Here is a 21016-nt window from a genome sequence, read left to right as displayed (position 1 = left end):
GAGTATAAGCCCAATCAACCCAATCTCTCCTCATACGTCATTCCTGCCATCCCAGGTATCAGCCTGGTGAATCTTCGCTGAACTCCTTCCATGGCAAGAACATCTTTCCTCAGATAAGGCGACCAAAACTGCACACAATACTCAAGATGTGGCCTCACCAAGGCCCTGTACAACTGCAGCAAGACATCCTTGTTCCTGTACTCAAACCCGCTCGCTATGAAGGCCAATATAACATTTGCCTTCTTAACCGCCTGCTGCACCGACATGCTTACCTTCAGTGACTGGTGCACAAGGACACCCAGGTCTCGTTGCACTTCCCCTTCTCCCAATCTATTGCCATTCAGATAATAATCTGCCTTCCTGTTTTTGCCACCAAAGTGGATAGCCTCACATTTATCCACGTTCTATTGCATCTGCCATGCTTCTGCCCAATCACCCAACCTGTCCAAATCATCCTGGGGTTTCTCGGCATCCTCCTCACAGCACACACACCCACCCAGCTTTGTGTCGTCTGCAAACTTGGAGATATTACATCTAGTTCCCTCGTCTAGATCATTAATATATATTGTGAATAGCTGGGGTCCAAGGACCGATCCATGCGGTACCCCACTAGTCACTGCCTGCCACTCGGAAAAAGAGCCGTTTATTCCAACTCTTTGCTTTCTGTCTGCCAACCAGTTCACTATCCAAGTCAATACCTTGCCCCCAATCCCATGTGCCTTGACTTTACACGCTAATCTCTTATGCGGGACCTTATCGAAAGCCTTCTGAAAGTCCAAATACACCACATCCACTGGATCTCCCTTATCTATTTTACCAGTTACATCCTCAAAAAATTCCAGTAGATTAGTCAAGCACGATTTACCTTTTGTAAATCCATGTTGACTTCGTCCGATCCTGTCACTGTTTTCCAAGTGCTCTGCTATTACATCTTTTATAATGGACTCTAGCATTTTCCCCACTACCGATGTCAGGCTTACCGGTCTGTAATTCCCCGTTTTCTCTCGACCACCTTTTTTGAATAGTGGGGTAACATTAGCTACCCTCCAATCCATGGGTACTGTTCCAGATTCCATCGAATATTGGAAGATGATCAGCAATGCATCTACTATTTCTAGGGCCACTTCCTTAAGTACCCTAGGATGTAGATTATCAGGCCCTGGGGATTTATCGGCCTTCAATCCCGTCAATTTCCCCAACACCATTTCCCTACAAATACTGATTTCTTTCAGTTCCTCCCTTTCATCAGATCCTATGTTCCCCGACATCTCTGGGAGGTTATTTGTGTCCTCCTTTGTGAAGACAGAACCAAAATATGTATTTAATTGGTCTGTCATTTCTTTGTTCCCCATTATAAATTCCCCTGATTCTGACTGCAAGGGACCTACGCTTGACTTCACCAATCTTTTTCTCTTCACATATCTATAAAAGCTTTTACAGTCAGTTTTTATGTTCCCTGAAAGCTTACTCTCATATTCTATTTTCCCCTTTTTAATTAATCCCTTTGTCCTCCTTTGTTGAATCCTAAACTGCTCCCAATCCTCAGGTTTACTGCTTTTTCTGGCCAATTTATGTGTCCTCTCCTTGGATCTTATGCTATCCCTAATTTCCCTTGTTAGCCACGGTTGAGTCACCTTTTTTGTTTTATTTTTATGCCAAACTGGGAAACAAATTCTGTAGTTCATCCATGTGGTTTCTGAATGTTTGCCATTGCCTATCCACCGTCAACCCTTTGAGTGACATTCCCCAATCAATCCTACCCAACTCGCGCCTCAGGCCATTGTAGTTTCCTTTATTTAAATCCAGTATGCTATTGCCATGGGCAATGTGAATTGTCCTTTGCAATAACTCCTGGTCTAACTCATAGGCTATTCATGCTTTACATGCTGCAATAGTTAAAGATCATTATGTTTTTGCCCTCCCACTTTTGTATGAAATGGCTTGATTGCATTGTAGGTCTCGCATTGTTACCAGATTCCTGTGACTCATAGTGGATTGTAACTCAAGGTTTTCAACATGAACGAAAAACACCCCACGCTTTCATCATTATGCAGCATTTTGTTTAGTGATGCTCCAGATAGCCTCTTTTTATCCCCTGAAATGCACTGTTGGTCTGCGAACTACTTACTGGCATAAATGACATGCAGAACAATCTAAAGAGAGGATTAGTAATCTTGCAGATTTTTAAAAACAAAGAAAGCAGATGTAGGAGATGCTCATCCCAGACCTAATTTTAGCTGAAGCTTTATTTAATTTATTTATTTTGCCTGTAGCTATATTTTTGTAACTGGAGAAGTCAGCAATGCTCAGATACCCACCAAGAAACAAGTGTTAACAGAAGGTTGTGAAAATCATTCAATAAAACAGTTCAAGGTATGACAAGAGGAACAATACACTTGTACACATATGTTACATTACTGTAAAATGCAATATTTTAGTGCTCAACTTACTTCAAAGCTTTACGGGCTAGAAATTCGTGGCCTTAGCACCACTCTGTAGCGCCATTAAATGGCACTAAAACGGCCACTGCCGCTCTTTTGCCAGTTGCTGGCGAGTCCTGTGGCGGCCGTGGTTTTTATCCTTACCTTTGCGCGGCCGGTAACTGGACATCCCGAACAAAATGGCGGTGCTGTGACATAAATCGGTGGGCAACACCGACTTAACGTCACAAGCGCGAACTTCGACCCTAGCGCTGAATTCAGCACTGAATTAACGCTGAGTCTTAAGCACAGCAGGTTAACCTGGAGTGCAAGCAGGCTGACAGTGGCGATGTCTGCACCTCTTAAAGGGACACACACATCGTTCAGGTAAGTTTGCATTTAAGGTTTTGGACTGGGTTTTTTTGATTTTATTTAAGTGGTGACTTGCTGCAATAGATGTTGTATTGATTTCCTTGTGGGTTCAATGATGAGACACTTATATAAACGAGAATAACTTTTAATCTAAGGTTTGTTCAAGAATTCATACAGCTTTTCAGGACACACCATGCTTGAGCTGCAGCTAAAGTGAAACTAAAAAGCTCAGCCTGCTTGTCTGTGTCACATGACCTCTGCTGCTCAGGCACAAGCAATCAAACAGAGACAAACATGCTGTAAGGCATAAGTAATCAAACACAGACAAATATCATCACTATTTGCTGATATCATTACATCTCCCTTTCTTTAAACAAAAGTATTTTACTTTTAACTAACAACATGTTATCTTTGTATTAATCTGCATTTTAACTGTAACATTTAATGAACTTACATTATCATTATCATGATCAAAGTTTTTTACCCTTGCTTTGTGTGTTCACATGAAATATGTCAATACACTAGAACTTGAAGAAAGAATAAGATAACATTACTTCCTTCTATAACAATAGTCCTTAAATTTGCTCAATGAGTCTCTCAGGAGGCTTCACGTGTCTTGAGGATTTTCTGATTGATTGTCCTTGAATCTGAGTTGTTGCCTCAGATGATTGGTTCTCAACTGTGTGATCAGGTTGGTTCTCAGCTGTGTGATCAGGTTGGTTCTCAGCTGTGTGATCAAGTTGTTCAACAGTATCAGTCTCTTGACCTGCTGTGGCTGGTTCCATGAGAAGATCTCGACGATTTCTTCTCAGAACAGCACCCTCATCTGTCTGAATGGTGTATGATCTTGGTTGAACTTCACTCAGGACAGTTCCCTTCTCCGTCCATGTGTTTGTTTTGTCTTTGAATCTTACTTGGTCACCAGTGTGGAGTTCAGGTAGGTTTTGTGTTTCTCTGTCATAATAGTACTTTTGCTTTTCTTTCTGTTGTTCTTTGAACTTCCTCACTTTCTCCCCCTCTTTTGTTTTCAGGAGGTTCTCCGGGATGGGTAGGTTTGACCTTAGCCGACGTCCCATCAGGAGTTGGGCTGGTGACATACCACACTTGAGCGGCATTGTGCGGTATACAAGCATGCTTTGGTAGAAGTCAGTTCCACTGTCTTTTGCCTTGTACATCAGTCTTTTCACTGTCTGGACCGATTTTTCCACTAGTCCATTGGACTGTGGATAGTGAGGACTTGACGTTGTGTGGACAAAGTCCCACTCTTTGGCAAAGTGTCGGAAATTTGCATTGTTAAACTGGGGTCCGTTGTCTGTGAAGACCTCGCTTGCCATGCCATGTCTGGAGAATATGGCTTTCATACTTCTTATCACAGCTTCTGCGGTGGTGGTGTACAGTCTACAAACCTCTGGATACTGGGAGTAATAGTCTGTGACGACAAGATAGTCCTTCCCTTGACATATGAATAGGTCAGCGCCTACCTTCTGGTAAGGTCTGTCTGGTGCTGGGTGTGGCTTTAGTGGTTCTAACAGATTGCTTGCTCGATATTTCAGGCATATTGTGCAGTTTGACACCTCATTTGTCACATCTTGGTTCATTCGTGGCCAGTACATCACCTCTCGTGCTCTTTTCTTACACTTTTCGATTCCCAGATGTCCTCCATGGATCTTTTTTAGCATCTCTTTTCTCAGGCTCTTTGGGATAACTATTTTACTTCCTTTGTAGATGATGTCTTCGACCACTGATAGTTCCGCCCTGCAGTTCCAGTACTCTGCTATGTCAGGTGAGCAGTCTTGCTTCATGTTGGGCCATCCATCCAAGGTACTTTTCTTCAGTCGTCTCATTGTTTCATCTTTGTTTGTCTCAGTCTTTATGAGCTCCATTTTTGCATCCATGGGCAGTGCACTTGTGATCATGTCCACGTAGGCGTTCACTTTTTCATCCATTGTGGTGTTTGCGGGCTCACTTGGGTCAACAGCTCTGGACAACGTGTCTGCTGTATAAATCAGCTTACCCGGTGTGTACGCAACATTCAGTGTATAGCGTTGCAGCCTGATCATCATTCTTTGTATTCTAAGCGGACAGCTATTTAGTGGCTTTTGGAACAATGCAATCAAGGGCTTATGGTCAGTCTCTACACTGATTGCTTGTCCTGCCACAAACTGGTAAAATCTTTCACAGGCGTATGTGATGCTGAGCAGCTCCTTTTCTATTTGAGCATATCGCGTCTCCGCGTCTGTCATTGAGCGCGATGCATATGCAATAGGTTGCCAGTAGTCATATTTTTGCAGGAGAACGGCACCGAGCCCACTCTGTGATGCATCTGATGATATCTTGATGGGTCTCGCTGGGTCATAAAACCTCAGAACTGGTTCCTCTGTGAGCAGTTTCTTTAGATCGCTCCATGACTTCTCATGCTCATGATTCCATTCCCATTCTATGTTCTTTTCAGTTAGTCTTCTCAGTGGTGCTATTATTTCTGAGAGGTTGGGTATGAATTTACCCATGTAGTTGATCATTCCATTAAACCTCTGCATGTCCTTTTTGCATTGTGGCCTTGGCATGTTCTCAATGGCGGACACCTTTCTGGGATCTGGTCTGATGCCCTCACTGCTAAGGATATCTCCCACGAATGTCAGTTCTGTCACCCCGAGCTGGCATTTCTCTCTATTCAGCTTCAGGTTTGTTTTCCTTGTTGCTTCCAGCACTTTTTTCAGTCTCTCGTCATGCTCAGTTCTCGTGGTTCCCCATACTATGATGTCATCCATTGATGTATCAACTCCCTCCAGGTGCCCATAGATCATATGGATAGTCTTGTGATACACTTCAGGAGCTGAGGCAATGCCAAATGGTAACCTTAGGAATCTGTATCTGCCATATAGAGTGTTGAACGTGCACAGTCTTGAACTTGCTTCGTCCAGCTTCATCTGCCAAAATCCTGAGGATGCATCTAACTTGCTGAAATATTTTGCATTTGCAAACTGTGCCATGATTTCCTCACGTGTAGGAAGCTTGAAGTGCACTCTCTTTATTGCTCTGTTTAGATCTCTTGGATCCAGGCAAATTCTGAGCTTTCCAATCTTTTTGTCCACTACGACGAGGGAACTCACCCACTCAGTTGGCTCATCTATCTTCTGAATCACGTTCAGGCTTTCCATCCTGTCCAACTCTGCCTTCAGTTGCTTTTGAAGAGCAAACGGAACTTTTCTGCATGGATGTATGACCGGTGTCATACTTTTATCTACTCTGATCGTGTGTTCTCCTGGAATGCAGCCTAGACCCTTAAATAGGTCTTTGTACTCTTTCATGAGTTCATCATAGACTGTCTCTCCTTCGCTTTCCATGAGGACTCTCTTTGCCAGGTTCAGTCTCTCACAGGCTTTTAAACCTAGTATGGCTTGCACATCCTTTGGCACCACGATTAATGCTAGCGTGTGCTCTCTGTCCTTGTGTGTTACTTTGACAATGCATTTTCCTTTCACTGGTATATCAGTACCTGAGTATCCGGTCACTTTCACTTGTATTCCATGTAACTTTGGTCTGGGTCTAATTCTCTTAAAATCGGTCTCTGATATCACATTAACTTGTGCTCCAGTATCCAATTTAAATGGAATGTGTATGTCGTTCACTTTTAGTGTCAACATCCAGTCTCTTTCTTCTTTTTTGTTTTCAGACACCACATCTACATAGAATTCCTCTATCTCGCTTTCATTTACTGTATGGACCTTGCTTTGTTGCGCTTGGTTCTTACAGCAACGGGCATAATGGTTGTTTTTGTTGCATCTATTGCATGTTTTACCATATGCTGGACTCTTTCTTGGTGGATGCTGTGTACCGCATCGACTACATGACTTCCGATTGTCCCTTTCATTTTCGTTTGCTGGCCACGTCTCTTTTTTCACATTGGCGCTCTCTTTGTTAAACGGTTTGTATCCGTTCTTTCTCACTGCATCCACGTTGCAGCTACTGTCACTGAACAGCTCCTTTGCCTGCAACTTCACAGTCTCTGTAGCCCTACACAGTGCTATGGCTTTTCCCAGGTCTAGATCTTGCTCTCTTAGCAGTCTTTCCCTTAGACCATTATCTGGAATACCACACACCAGTCTGTCTTTTATCAGCGAGTCTGTCAGTCCCCCAAATTCACACGATTTGCTTCGGTTTCTCAGTTCAGTCACATACTGATCAATAGTCTCGCCGATTTTCTGTACACATGTGAAAAATTTGTGCCTCTCAAAGGTCACGTTGCGTTTAGGTATGCAGTAGGCCTCAAACTGTTCCATTATTTTATCTAGCTTCATTTTGTCTCCATCAACAGCAAATATGAAATTATTATATACCTCCAGCGCTGCATCACCCACTACATGTAAGAACACGGACGATTTCTGTTTATCACTTTTCTCGTCAGCTCCGGTTGCCGCTACATACAACTCTAAACGTTGTTTGAACCTTCTCCAATTTTCAGCCACATTACCTGACAACTGAAGCATCGCCGGTGGGAGTAAACCTTCCATTTTTCACTTCGTTAGCTATTCTCCAAGGTAAGTAACGATTTTCTCTTCTGGCTTGCTAATATGTGGAGAGCTGATTTCGCTTACTTGCCACAACTCCTTTCACTGTCCCATCGAGTTGCTAACTTCCGATTTTTTCTCTTCATCTCTTTCAATCGAGCCACTTCTGACACCATGTATTGATTTCCTTGTGGGTTCAATGATGAGACACTTATATAAAAGAGAATAACTTTTAATCTAAGGTTTGTTCAAGAATTCATACAGCTTTTCAGGACACACCATGCTTGAGCTGCAGCTAAAGTGAAACTAAAAAGCTCAGCCTGCTTGTCTATGTCACATGACCTCTGCTGCTCAGGCACAAGCAATCAAACACAGACAAACATGCTGTAAGGCATAAGTAATCAAACACAGACAAATATCATCACTATTTGCTGATATCATTACAGATGTGAAAAGTTTTTTAAGTGTGTAGTGAGTGCTGATGGATGCTTGCAAGTGCTCAGATGGTAAATGAAGGCCTTTGAGAAGACAGAATGCTACAAATACTCAGCAGGTCACATCTCAGGTCGAGATGCTGCCGGACATGCTGAGTAATTTTTTTTCAATTCGTTCCTGGGATGTGGGCATCACTGGCAAGGCCAGCATTTATTGCCCATCCCTAAGTGCCCTTGATTTTGACCCAGCGACGATGAAGGAACAGCAGTGTATTTTCAAGTCAGGGGTGTCTACTCCTGCTCATATTTCTTATGTTCTTATGTGTGACTTGGAGGGGAACTTGCAGGTGATGGTGTTCCCATGCCTGCTGCCCTTGTCATTCTAGGTGGTAGTGGTCATGGGTTTCGGAGGTGCTGTCGAAGAAGCCTTGGCGAGTTGCTGCAGTAGAGGGAGTGAATGTTTAAGGTGGTGGATTGGGTGCCAATCAAGTGGGCTGCTTTGTCCTGGATGGTGTCAAGTTTCTTGAGAGTTACTGGAGCTGCACTCATCCAGGAAAGTGGAGAGTATTCCATCACACGCCTGACTTGTGCTTTGTTGATGGTGGAAAGGCTTTGGGGAGCCAGGAGGCGAGACACTCGCCGCAGAATATCCAGCTTCTGAACTACACTTGTAGCTACAGTATTTATGTGGCTGGTCCAGTTAAGTTTCTGGTCAATGGTGACCCCCAGAATGTTGATGTTGGGGGATTCGGTGATGGTAATGCCGTTGAATGTCAAGGGGCGGTGGTTAGACGCTCTCTTGTTGGAGATAGAGATTGTCTGGCACTTGTGCGGCGTGAATGTTATTTGCCACTTATCAGCCCAAGCCTGAATGCTGTCCAGGTCTTGCTGCATGCTGGCAGAGACTGTTTCATTATCTGAGGAGTAGCGAATGGAACTGAACACTATGCAATCATCGGTAAACATCCCTATTTCTGACCATATGATGGAGGGAAGGTCATTGATGAAGCAGCTGAAGCTGGTGGGGTCTAGGACACGGCCCTGGGGAACTCCTGCAGCGATGTCTGGAGTTGAGGTGATTGGCCTCCAACAACCAGAAATGTAGAGGAACAAAGGGACCTTGGAGTGCAGATCCACAGATCCCTGAATGTAGCAGGCCAAGTAGATAAGGTGGTTAAGAAAGCATACGGAATACTTGCCTTTATTAGCCGAGGCACAGAATAAAAGAGCAGGGAGGTTATGCTTGAACTGTATAAAACACTAGTTAGGCCACAGCATGCAGTTCTGGTCACCACATTACAGGAAAGATGTGATTGCACCAGAGAGGGTGCAGAGGAGATTTACGAGGATGTTACCTGGACTGGAGAATTTTAGCTACGAGGAAAGATTGGATAGGCTGGGTTTGTGTTCTTTGGAACAGAGGAGGCTGAGGGGAGACCTTATTGAGGTGTATAAAATTATGAGGGGCCTAGATAGAGTGGATAGGAAGGACCTATTTCCCTTAGCAGAGGGGTCAACAACCAGGGGGCATAGATTTAAAGTAATTGGTAGGAGGTTTAGAGGGGATTTGAGGGGAAATTTCTTCACCCAGAGGGTGGTGGGGGTCTGGAACTCACTGCCTGAAAGGGTGGTAGAGGCAGAAATCCTCACCACATTTAAAAAGTGCTTGGATGTGCACTTGAAGGCTATGGACCAAGAGCTGGTAAGTGGGATTAGGCTGGAAAGCTCTTTTTTGGCTAGCACAGACACGATGACCTCCTTCTGTGCCGTAAGTTTCTATGATACTATGTCATACAACACTCAAGTCACGTTAACTTGATTTCAGCAGCGAGTGAAATGTAATCCTCTTCATAATGATAAGTTGCAACATTTTAACCTAGCCAGTACTAATTCATATATTTTCTCCCCACCAGGGCCTTTACACATGCAGCAGCAGTCGGTGGACCTCGCGGACATCAAATCTTCAGGAGGAGCGGAGTCCTTCTGAGGGTGCACCATAACAGGACTCATGCTTACCACGCACCAGCTCAGATATTCGCACTTTGTTGTGTTCAGCTAAACAGATAGTTGTTTTTTCACCTCGTGACTCTCAATTCACAAGTCAGCAAGAGCAGACAGTAGTGGCAGGGGCAGCTGCAGAGAATCCGCGTCAAAGGGTACAGACCTCTCCAAGCTCTGCTCAACTGGACACAGATGCTGTACCCCGGGGGCCGTCTATAAAAGGGATAATCATTGAGGGGCAGCAGAAAATCTGCAACGTACTGACAGGCATTTCACACACACTGTCCACAATTGCAGAGAGAATGGAGCAGTCCACCTCAAGCATGAGTGGGTTGATGTTGCCAGGCATTGAGAGGATGGATATTCCATGGCTCGAGTGGCCAACTCTGTGGAACATCAATAGCGGCAATCAAATGAGTCCATGCAGGCCTTGACCATGGCTGTACAGGCTCTGGATGCCAACATGTCTGGTGCTGAGTGTTTACGAAAATGTTAAGATGTTAAGTTTCCGTTTTTTAGTATAATTGCATAAATTTCATTACTTTGCATCACTTTCCCGTGTTGCCCACTGTTGGTTACTTGGTGGCACCTTGCCTTTTCACTTGCTTGTTGATGAATGGGAAGACATGAATTGACAGAGACCAATGGGGGGACGTGCAATGGCTGGTTGGTAGATAGTAGAACTGCTTGTCAATGCGATTGGTGGGCAGGGTGATGATAGTGGCCATTGGATGTGGTTGTTACATGGGTCCAGTGGTGGTAACTAACGGAACCTTACAGCTACAATGGAATCCCTGGCATCCTGGGCAGCAATGTGAGCGGCTGCTGCCGTGTTAGGATCGCCATCTGCATCCTCCGCCTCCGCTTCATTCTCCTTCTCCTCCTCTTCATTAGATTCATTCATAGACGATGTGTGCTCAGTGCCCTGTCTCTCCTGCAGCCTTGCTGCTGCACAATGTTCGATCCTGGAAGAATTTGCAGGCAAAATAGCTGAGGGTAGCGGTCACTTTCACAGCCATTGGTAATGCGCGGCTACCAGATCCAGCAGGGAGCAGGTCTTCTTCTAGGAGGCTGCAGATGTCTGCCACCACCTGATGCGACAACCCCAGCCTCCGGAAACATGCTCTTCCAAGAGGTCAAGGAAACTGAGCCTCTGCCTGTACACCCTGTAACATGGGTAGCGCCTCTTGTGAGCTCGATCCCTCTGCTGCTTCCCTCTCTGCTCACCACCTGCAGGTCTCTCCACAGCAGACTGTTGCTGCTGCTGATGGTCATTTCCCTTGTTAGCCACAGTTGAGTCACCTTTTTTGTTTTATTTTTATGCCAAACAGGGATGAACAAATTCTGTAGTGAGCCCCAGGATGTTGATGGTGGGGGATTCGGCGATGGTAATGCCATTGAATGTCAAGGGGCGGTGGTTAGACTCTCGCTTGTTGGAGATAGTCATTGCCTGGCACTTCTGTGGCGCGAATGTTACCTGCCAATTATCAGCCCAAGCCTGAATGTCGTCCAGGTCTTGTTGCATGCGGGCATGGACTGCTTCATTATCTGAGGAGTTGTGAATGGCACTGAACACTGTGCAGTCATCAGTGAACATCCCCATTTCTGACCTTATGTTGGAGGGAAGGTCATTGATGGAGCAGCTGAAGATGGTTGGGCCTAGGACACTGCCCTGAGGAGCTCCTGCAGCAATGTCCTGGGGCTGTGATGATTGACCTTCAACCACCACAACCATCGTCCTTTGTGCTAGGTATGACTCCAGTCAGTGGAGTTTTCCCCCCGATTCCGATTGACTTCAGTTTTACTAGGGCTCCTTGATGCCACACTCGGTCAAATGCTGCCTTGATGGCAGTTAAGAAGGCAAATGGTATGTTGGCCTTCATAGCGAGAGGCTTTGAGTACAGGAACAAGGATGTCTTGCTGCAGTTGTACAGGGCCATGGTGAGATCACATCTTGAGTATTGTGTGCAGTTTTGGTTGCCTTATCTGAGGAAGGATGTTCTTGCCATGGAAGGAGTTCAGCAAAGATTCACCAGGCTGATACCTGGGATGGCAGGAATGACGTATGAGGAGAGATTGGGTCGATTGGGCTTGTACTCGCTGGAGTTTAGAAGAATGAGAGGGGATCTCATTGAAACTTATAAAATTCTGACAGGACTGGACAGACTAGATGCAGGAAGGATGTTCCTGATGGTCGGGGAGTCCAGAACCAGGGGTCACAGTCTAAGGATAAAGGGTATGCCATTTAGGACAGAGATGAGGAGGAATTTCTTCACCCAGAGAGTGGTGAACCTGTGGAATTCTCTACCATAGAAGGCAGTTGAGGCCAATTCATTAAATATATTCAAGAAGGAGTTAGAAATATTTCTTAAGGCTAAAGGGATCAAGGGATATGGGGAGAAAGCAGGGACCGGGTACTGAATTTGGATGATCAGCCATGATCACATTGAATGGCGGAGCAGGCTCGAGGGGCCGAATGGCCTACTCCTGCTCCTATCTTCTATGTTTCTATGTCAAGGGCAGTCACTCTCACCTCACCTCTGGAATTCAGCTCCTTTGTCCATGTTTGGACCAGTAATGAGGTCGGGAGCAGAGTGGTCTTGGCGGAACCCAATTTAGTAGAAACAGAAATATATATATATATATAACAAACTGAACATTTATAATGCTTCCCTCTCTCACTTTCAATTGTACTGCTGCATGAGCACTTATTAGTTTTACCCACTTTGAAATTTATTCTGGATAGTATAAATGCTTTGAATTAGACATTCATTCTAAACTGAACAAATCTAATTTACATCAGCAGCAACCCCCTCCCCGCCCCCCAGCTCCTCACGCACAAAGTGGCCAAGAAGCACATTAGGCGAAACCAAGTCAATTTGTATCAATGTGGCCTCCAGTTTAACAAACTGGTGTGTGAATTAAACTGCCCAGCACATTCATTTATTCAGAACAAAAGTGAAGGAAATCAAAAAATTCAAAGTGGATTCATGTCTCTGTGGAAATAGGCGACCTTTGTCCAGCAGGTGGTGCTCATTGATGGTTCTGAAGGAAAAGGCTGCTGGCTTTTGCAATCCAAGACACAATTTCAGTTAAACACAATGGGGGAGAAATTTGGTGCCTTTGTGCCTCTCGTTAGCGCCTCCGGGGGGCGATAACGACTAACCGCCCAGGCGCGGCGATAGAACCGCCGCCCGTGAAATTCACCTGGAGGTTTGCATTGGCGGTAACCCCTAGCGCCACAATCTCCTGCGCCCGGGGATCATGATGTAATCCAACTACGCAGTGCCCCGGTAGCTCCCCGGTTCAGAAATTCGGTTCCATCCTCTGCAGCATCGTCGGCCGATAACACTGACAGCTGCAGGAGGCGTTGTTCGGGAGACCGGGCACTTCAGAAGCGGTTATTAAAGGTAAGGCTGCCGGTCTGCAGAAAAAAGAAAGATGGTTGTGGTTGTTGGAGGCCAATCATCTCAGCCCCAGGCCATTGCTGTAGGAGTCCTAGGGCAGCATCTTAGGACAAATTATCTTCAGCTGCTTCATCAATGACCTTCCCTCCATCATAAGGTCAGAAGTGGGGATGTTTGTTGATTGCACAGTGTTCAGCTCTTTGCAATTCCTCAGATAATGAAGCAGTCCATGCTCACGTGCAGTAAGACCTGAACAACATTGTGGCCTGGGCTGATAAATGGCAAATAACATTCATGCCACACAAGTACCAGGCAATGACCATCTCCAACAAGAGAAAGCTTAACCACCTCCTCTTGACATTCAATGGCATCACCATCGCCAAGTCCCCCACCATCAACATCCTGGGGGTCACCACGGAAAAGAAACTCAACTGGACCAGCCAGATAAATGCCGTGGCTACTAGAGCAGGTCAGAGAATGGGTATTCTGCAACAAGTAGCTCACCTCCTGATTCCCCATTACCTCTCCACATAAAGCACAAGTCAAGAGTGTAATGGAATATTCTCTACTTAAATGGAGGGGTGCAACTACAACAAGACTCAAAAAGCTCAACACCATTTTGGACGACTTTACTTGCACGCTCTTCTAAGTTCTGGAGTTCACGGAGGCATCTTTTATGCAGGTCACATTCAGCTGCAGTGGCCTCTCAGGCTTTTTCATCTCTTTCATATTTTCTATTAGTTTTTGATGCTGGGCATTATGTTTTTTTTGGTCTCTGAGTTTCTTACTTTTTTTTAAATTTCCTCGCTGCAGAGTTCTAAAGGTAAACCATTAGGTGGCCCTGTCATGCAACATTATGCCCCTTGCATTTACCCCTTTATCTTATCCCACCATACCCTTTGGCTCCACCGCCACCCACACAGACTGACCTTGTCATCTTTTTCTCCTTACCTGACAAGCTCCTTGTTGCCTCATCTCCCATCCTTGACTTTCACCATGACCAATATGTCCTCTTCTATCATCCAACCACCCTTTCCTCTTGTTTCCAATAAAACAATTGCAGCTACTGTAATCATTTAGAATACGTTACAAAATATGCTCCAAGTCATTAACATCCAGGTGTTTTTCCCACTCGGCCGAATGTGTTCAGCCAAGACATCAGATCGTGTATAGGTGGCATGATTTTGTTTTCCAAGCTCCTCAGGAAAACATTGAGGTCACACTTTACCTTATTCATTTGCTATATATTTTTTTTTAATAGAAATGTTGGTTGTTCCTAAAAAATGGTTTTCCCTACAGATTTTCATTCTCAGCAATTTTCTCTTGGAAGGACCAGGTTTCACAAACAGCTGCGTGAATAATTAATCTTGCTATCAAGTCATTACAGCATTCTAGGAGTTGTAGGCACGTGTGCATGCTGGAAGCTATAGCCTGCTACCTTGCTTAGTTTCTTCAGTTGAAGTGATACTTCTGGAAACCTGCTTGAACTCAAAGCTCAGGCCTCTCACGTAGGCACAGATATCCAACAGAAACCACTGTTGCAAGCATTTCAGTCAAAAAAATGCTTTAAATATAGAGAAGTTTAATCATTTTCTTGTAAATTAGGTCATTTTATCTTGCCGTTATGTTACAAACCTTATTTCCAATACTAAGTACTCATCTTACTGGAGAAACAAGATAGCAGCTAAAAGGATTTGTAAAAATATTTGGAGCAACTTGTTTTGTTCCCTTTCTTATATTTTGCTGATGGTTCATGCTGGATTCATTCATTTCATGTGCCCTTAGTAGTTCCCCATTGGGAATATATCTACCCACTTTCCTTGCATTTGATTTGTACATTCCCTATCTCTTCAGTTGTAATTTGCTGCTATTTCATAAATATGAAATTTAAGTGAATCAGTTGCATGTAAAAAAAGTGACACCCAAAATGTGACAAACATAGCTGCACACAATGCACAAGATTTTTCGTTAAATAGACGTGTGCCAAACATTTTCAAAAAACCCTGAAATTTGTATGTTATCCGAGTTTCCTAAACTATGAAATGCAATAACCCTGCACATTCATTCAGGAATACTTCAAAAGCTACATCCCTATCTCCTGACTGTGAATGCACAGCTAGAAAGAAATACAGGATTAGCATTTATAAAGATTTTTACAACCTCAGGACATTATAACCAATGAGGTACTTTTGAAATGTAGTTACTGTTGAAATGTAAGGAAACTACATTATTATTCATGAACAGTGTAGAGTTCTCGAATTAAAGTGATAGAACAATGACAAAAGGAAAAACAATAGCAAAGAAGAAACATTGCACTCCTGCTCCTTTATATTACTGAACCATTTCTACTGGTGTTGAATCTTCCTCATTTAAGTTGCAGGATGAATTTGACAACAATGGGAAACTCAGTTGTTCTGAAGTCACAATTACAACTTTAATGCTATTATACAAGTGAAAATATTATACACCCAGTTCCAACACATTCAATTTGCTGGTCTGTACAAGCCAAGAGGAAAGCCCACCCATGGTGGTGGGATTTGAACTCATATATCTGGATCAATAGTCCAGGCCTCAGAATTATTAGTCCAGTAACATAACTACGATGCCACCGTTTAATTTTACATGAGTAAGTAATGAAAATCAGACCAAAGCTCATCCCAATGGCTTGGTTCTTAAATGCAATGTTTGTGTAGAACTGAACCATACAAGATGCCAGGTTAATTTGCTGATCAGTGATGATTAGATTGTCTCAGCCAGGTGATAGTACATTTGGCCTCTGCAACTGTAAGCTAAGAAGCGGGGGTGGGGTAGATCAGCTAGGGTTCCCACTCCTGACTGCAATTCAGCACCCCTTGCTGGAAAACTGTTGCATCAGTAGATTAGATGAAATAAGAACAGGACTGATCTTGGTTGTGATGCCACCCATGATAGATCAGCCTGCCAATACTTGCACATGAAGAATGGGTAAGGTAGCAGAGAATTGCCTACACCTGAAGGACTCTACCCCAGAATGTTAGTGCCTCCAGGAGATGGGGGGATACAATTAAGTGGGAAGTCAAACGACTGAAGTTCAGTGCCAATCAATTGCAACAGAATACTATACCTTGGCTTTATTCCTCCATATGTATAAGACGACCATGCAATGCTGGACTTTGCCCAACACCTTTGGTATCGATTCAAACTTGATTGGATACTTTTTCTCCTTCTTGGCTTTATATCGGCATCTTAAAAATAAAATAAAGTCTATGATTCCAACTATTTTTTTTATTCTAATTCTCCTCAATAAAATACCCCACTTCAGATTATAATTAAAAATTCTGACTGATCTCATTTATTAACAAATCCCACTGCATAGTAACACTTCATTACTTTGCCTCAATAATGGATTTCTACCCAGCATGTTCATAAGGCATAAGAAAGTTTGTATCATAGAATGGCTATTTGACCCATCACATTCACTTTTCCACTTCATCGATTTAATCACCTAATGGAAGGTTCTGCAATTTTTCCATAGCTCCTCCAGACCCACCCCCCACCCCCCACCCCAGATAGTCAAGTAAGACAACACAATATCTACCTACTATTCAAGGTTAGGTCAGTAGCTTTCCATTGAAGATATCCTTAGCCCCACCAGCACAGGTTCCATGAAGTGTTTGTTCACCTTGGGTCTATAGTTATCCTTGTAATCTTCAAATGTCCATGGAATTTCCACTCCCACACTCTTAAATGAGATGCATGCATCTGATATCCCATTTGAGGCATTTATGTATTCCAGCACCAAGTTCATGTTGAACTAGATTGTGACCAACTGAAAGGCATTCACCAGAAATGTTTTTCTTTTTTGAAATTAAAACTTATCATACTTTCTCCTACACTAACTGATTCTCCTACACTAACTGATTCTCCTACACTGACTGATTCTCCTACACTAACTGATTCTCTCCTACACTAACTGATTCTCCTACACTAACTGATTCTCCTACAATAACTGATTCTCCTACACTAACTGATTCTCCCACACTAACTAATTCTCCTACACTAACTGATTCTCCCACACTAACTGATTCTCCTACACTAACTGATTCTCTCCGACACTAACTGATTCTCCTACACTAACTGATTCTGTCCTACACTAACTGATTCTCCCACACTAACTGATTCTCCTACACTAACTGATTCCGTCCTACACTAACTGATTCTCCGACACTAACGGATTCTGTCCTACACTAACTGATTCTGTCCTACACTAACTGATTCTCCTACACTAACTGATTCTCCTACACTAACTGATTCTCCTACACTAACTGATTCTCCTACACTAACTGATTCTCCGACACTAACTGATTCTCCTGCACTAACTGATTCTCCGACACTAACTGATTCTCCTGCACTAACTGATTCTCCGACACTAACTGATTCTGTCCTACACTAACTGATTCTCCTACACTAACTGATTCTCCCGCACTAACTGGTTCTCCTACACTAACTGATTCTCCGACACAAACTGATTCTCCTACACTAACGGATTCTCCTACACTAACTGATTCTGTCCTACACTAACTGATTCTCCTACACTAACTGATTCTCCGACACTAACGGATTCTCCTACACTAACTGTTCTGTCCTACACTAACTGATTCTGTCCTACACTAACTGATTCTCCTACACTAACTGATTCTCCTACACTAACTGATTCTGTCCTACACGAACTGATTCTCCTACACTGACTGATTCTCCTACACTGACTGATTCTCCTACACTGACTGATTCTCCGACACTAACTGATTCTCCTACACGAACTGATTCTCCCCTACACTAACTGATTCTGTACTCCACTAACTGATTCTCCGACACGAACTGATTCTGTCCTACACTAACTGATTCTCCTACACTAACTGATTCTGTCCTCCACTAACTGATTCTCCTACACTAACTGATTCTCCTACACTAACTGATTCTCCGACACTAACTGATTCTCCTACACTAACTGATTCTCCTACACTAACTGATTCTCCCGCACTAACTGATTCTCCTACACTAATTGATTCTCCCGCACTAACTGATTCTCCTACACTAACTGATTCTCTGACACTAACTGATTCTCCGACACTAACTGATTCTCCTACACTAACTGATTCTGTCCTACACTAACTGATTCTCCTACACTAACTGATTCTGTCCTCCACTAACTGATTCTCCGACACTAACTGATTCTGTCCTACACTAACTGATTCTCCAACACTAACTGATTCTGTCCTCCACTAACTGATTCTCCTACACTAACTGATTCTGTCCTCCACTAACTGATTCTCCGACACTAACTGATTCTGTCCTACACTAACTGATTCTCCTACACTAACTGATTCTGTCCTCCACTAACTGATTCTCCGACACTAACTGATTCTGTCCTACACTAACTGATTCTCCCACACTAACTGATTCTCCTACACTAACTGATTCTCCTACACTAACTGATTCTGTCCTACACTAACTGATTCTCTCCTACACGAACTGATTCTCCTACACTAACTGATTCTGTCCTCCACTAACTGATTCTCCGACACGAACTGATTCTGTCCTACACTAACTGATTCTCCTACACTAACTGATTCTCCGACACTAACTGATTCTCCTACACTAACTGATTCTCCTGCACTAACTGATTCTCCCGCACTAACTGATTCTCCTTCACTAACTGATTCTCCGACACTAACTGATTCTGTCCTATACTAACTGATTCTCCTACACTAACTGATTCTCCTACACTAACTGATTCTCCTACACTAACTGATTCTCCTACACTAACTGATTCTCCTACACTAACTGATTCTGTCCTATACTAACTGATTCTCCTACACTAACTGATTCTCCTACACTAACTGATTCTCCTACACTAACTGATTCTCCGACACTAACTGATTCTCCTACACTAACTGATTCTCCGACACTAACGGATTCTCCTACACAAACTGATTCTGTCCTACACTAACTGATTCTGTCCTACACTAACTGTTCTGTCCTACACTAATAGATTCTCCTACACTAACGGATTCTGTCCTACACTAACTGATTCTCCTACACTAACTGATTCTTTCCTACACGAACTGATTCTCCGACACTAACTGATTCTCCGACACTAACTGATTCTCCTACACTAACTGATTCTGTCCTGCACTAACTGATTCTCCTACACTAACTGATTCTCCTACACTAACTGATTCTCCTACACTAACTGATTCTCCTACACTAACTGATTCTGTCCTACACTAACTGATTCTCCTACACTAACTGATTCTGTCCTGCACTAACTGATTCTCCTACACTAACTGATTCTCCTACACTAACTGATTCTGTCCTACACTGACTGATTCTCCTACACTAACTGATTCTGTCCTACACTAACTGATTCTCCTACACTAACTGATTCTGTCCTACACTGACTGATTCTCCTACACTAACTGATTCTCCGACACTAACTGATTCTGTCCTACACTAACTGATTCTCCTACACTAACTGATTCTGTCCTACACTGACTGATTCTCCTACACTAAATGATTCTCCGACACTAACTGATTATCTCCTACACTAACTGATTCTCCTACACTAACTGATTCTCCTACACTAACTGATTCTCCGACACTAACTGATTCTCCTACACTAACTGATTCTGTCCTACACTAACTGATTCTCCTACACTGACTGATTCTCCTACACTGACTGATTCTCCGACACTGACTGATTCTCCTACACTGACTGATTCCCCTACACTGACTGATTCTCCTACACTGACTGATTCTCCTACACTAACTGATTCTCCGACACTAACTGATTCTCCTACACTGACTGATTCTCCTACACTGACTGATTCTCCTGCACTGACTGATTCTCCTACACTGACTGATTCTCCTACACTAACTGATTCTCCGACACTAACTGATTCTCCTACACTGACTGGTTCTCCTACACTAACTGATTCTCCGACACTAACTGATTCTCCGACACTAACTGATTCTCTCCTACACTAACTGATTCTCCTACACTAACTGATTCTCCTACACTAACTGATTCTCCTGCACTAACTGATTCTCCCGCACTAACTGATTCTCCGACACTAACTGATTCTCCGACACTAACTGATTCTCTGACACTAACTGATTCTCTGACACTAGCTGATTCTCCGACACGAACTGATTCTCCGACACTAACTGATTCTCCCACACTAACTGATTCTCCCACACTAACTGATTCTCCTACACTAACTGATTCTCTTACACGAACTGATTCTCCTACACTAACTGATTCTCCTACACTAACTGATTCTCTGACACTAACTGATTCTCCTACACTAACTGATTCTCCTACACTAACTGATTCTCTGACACTAACTGATTCTCCGACACTAACTGATTCTCCTACACTAACTGATTCTCTGACACTAACTGATTCTCCGACACTAACTGATTCTCCTACACTAACTGATTCTCCGACACTAACTGATTCTCCGACACTAACCGATTCTCCGACACTAACCGATTCTCCTACACTAACCGATTCTCCTACACTAACCGATTCTCCGACACTAACCGATTCTCCGACACTAACCGATTCTCCGACACTAACCGATTCTCCTACACTAACTGATTCTCCTACACTAACTGATTCTGTCCTACACTAACTGATTCTCCGACACTAACTGATTCTCCCACACTAACTGATTCTCCTACACTAACTGATTCTCCTACACTAACTGATTCTGTCCTACACTAACTGATTCTGTCCTACACTACCTGATTCTCCTACACTAACTGATTCTCCTACACTAACTGATTCTCCCGCACTAACTGATTCTCCTACACTAACTGATTCTCTGACA

General features: G+C 43.5%; 1 protein-coding gene across 1 annotated transcript in view; it reads right to left on the bottom strand.

Annotated features, from left to right (window-relative positions):
* The window catches only part of LOC147124355 (uncharacterized), a 347592-nt gene that overhangs the window by 313091 nt on the left and 13485 nt on the right, over positions 1–21016 (bottom strand). Inside the window, exon 3 of the mRNA XM_085985501.1 lies at positions 16246–16366. Coding sequence (XP_085841627.1) covers positions 16246–16366 — 121 coding nt within the window. The remainder of the gene's footprint in view (positions 1–16245; positions 16367–21016) is intronic.

This window comes from Somniosus microcephalus, chromosome 1 (genome assembly GCF_052327205.1).
Source record: "Somniosus microcephalus isolate GS21.2 chromosome 1, FLI_Smic_1.0, whole genome shotgun sequence".
Taxonomy (NCBI): domain Eukaryota; kingdom Metazoa; phylum Chordata; class Chondrichthyes; order Squaliformes; family Somniosidae; genus Somniosus; species Somniosus microcephalus.
The sequence above is the reverse complement of the archived record's forward strand: the minus strand, read 5'-3'. Positions and strand labels throughout refer to the sequence as shown.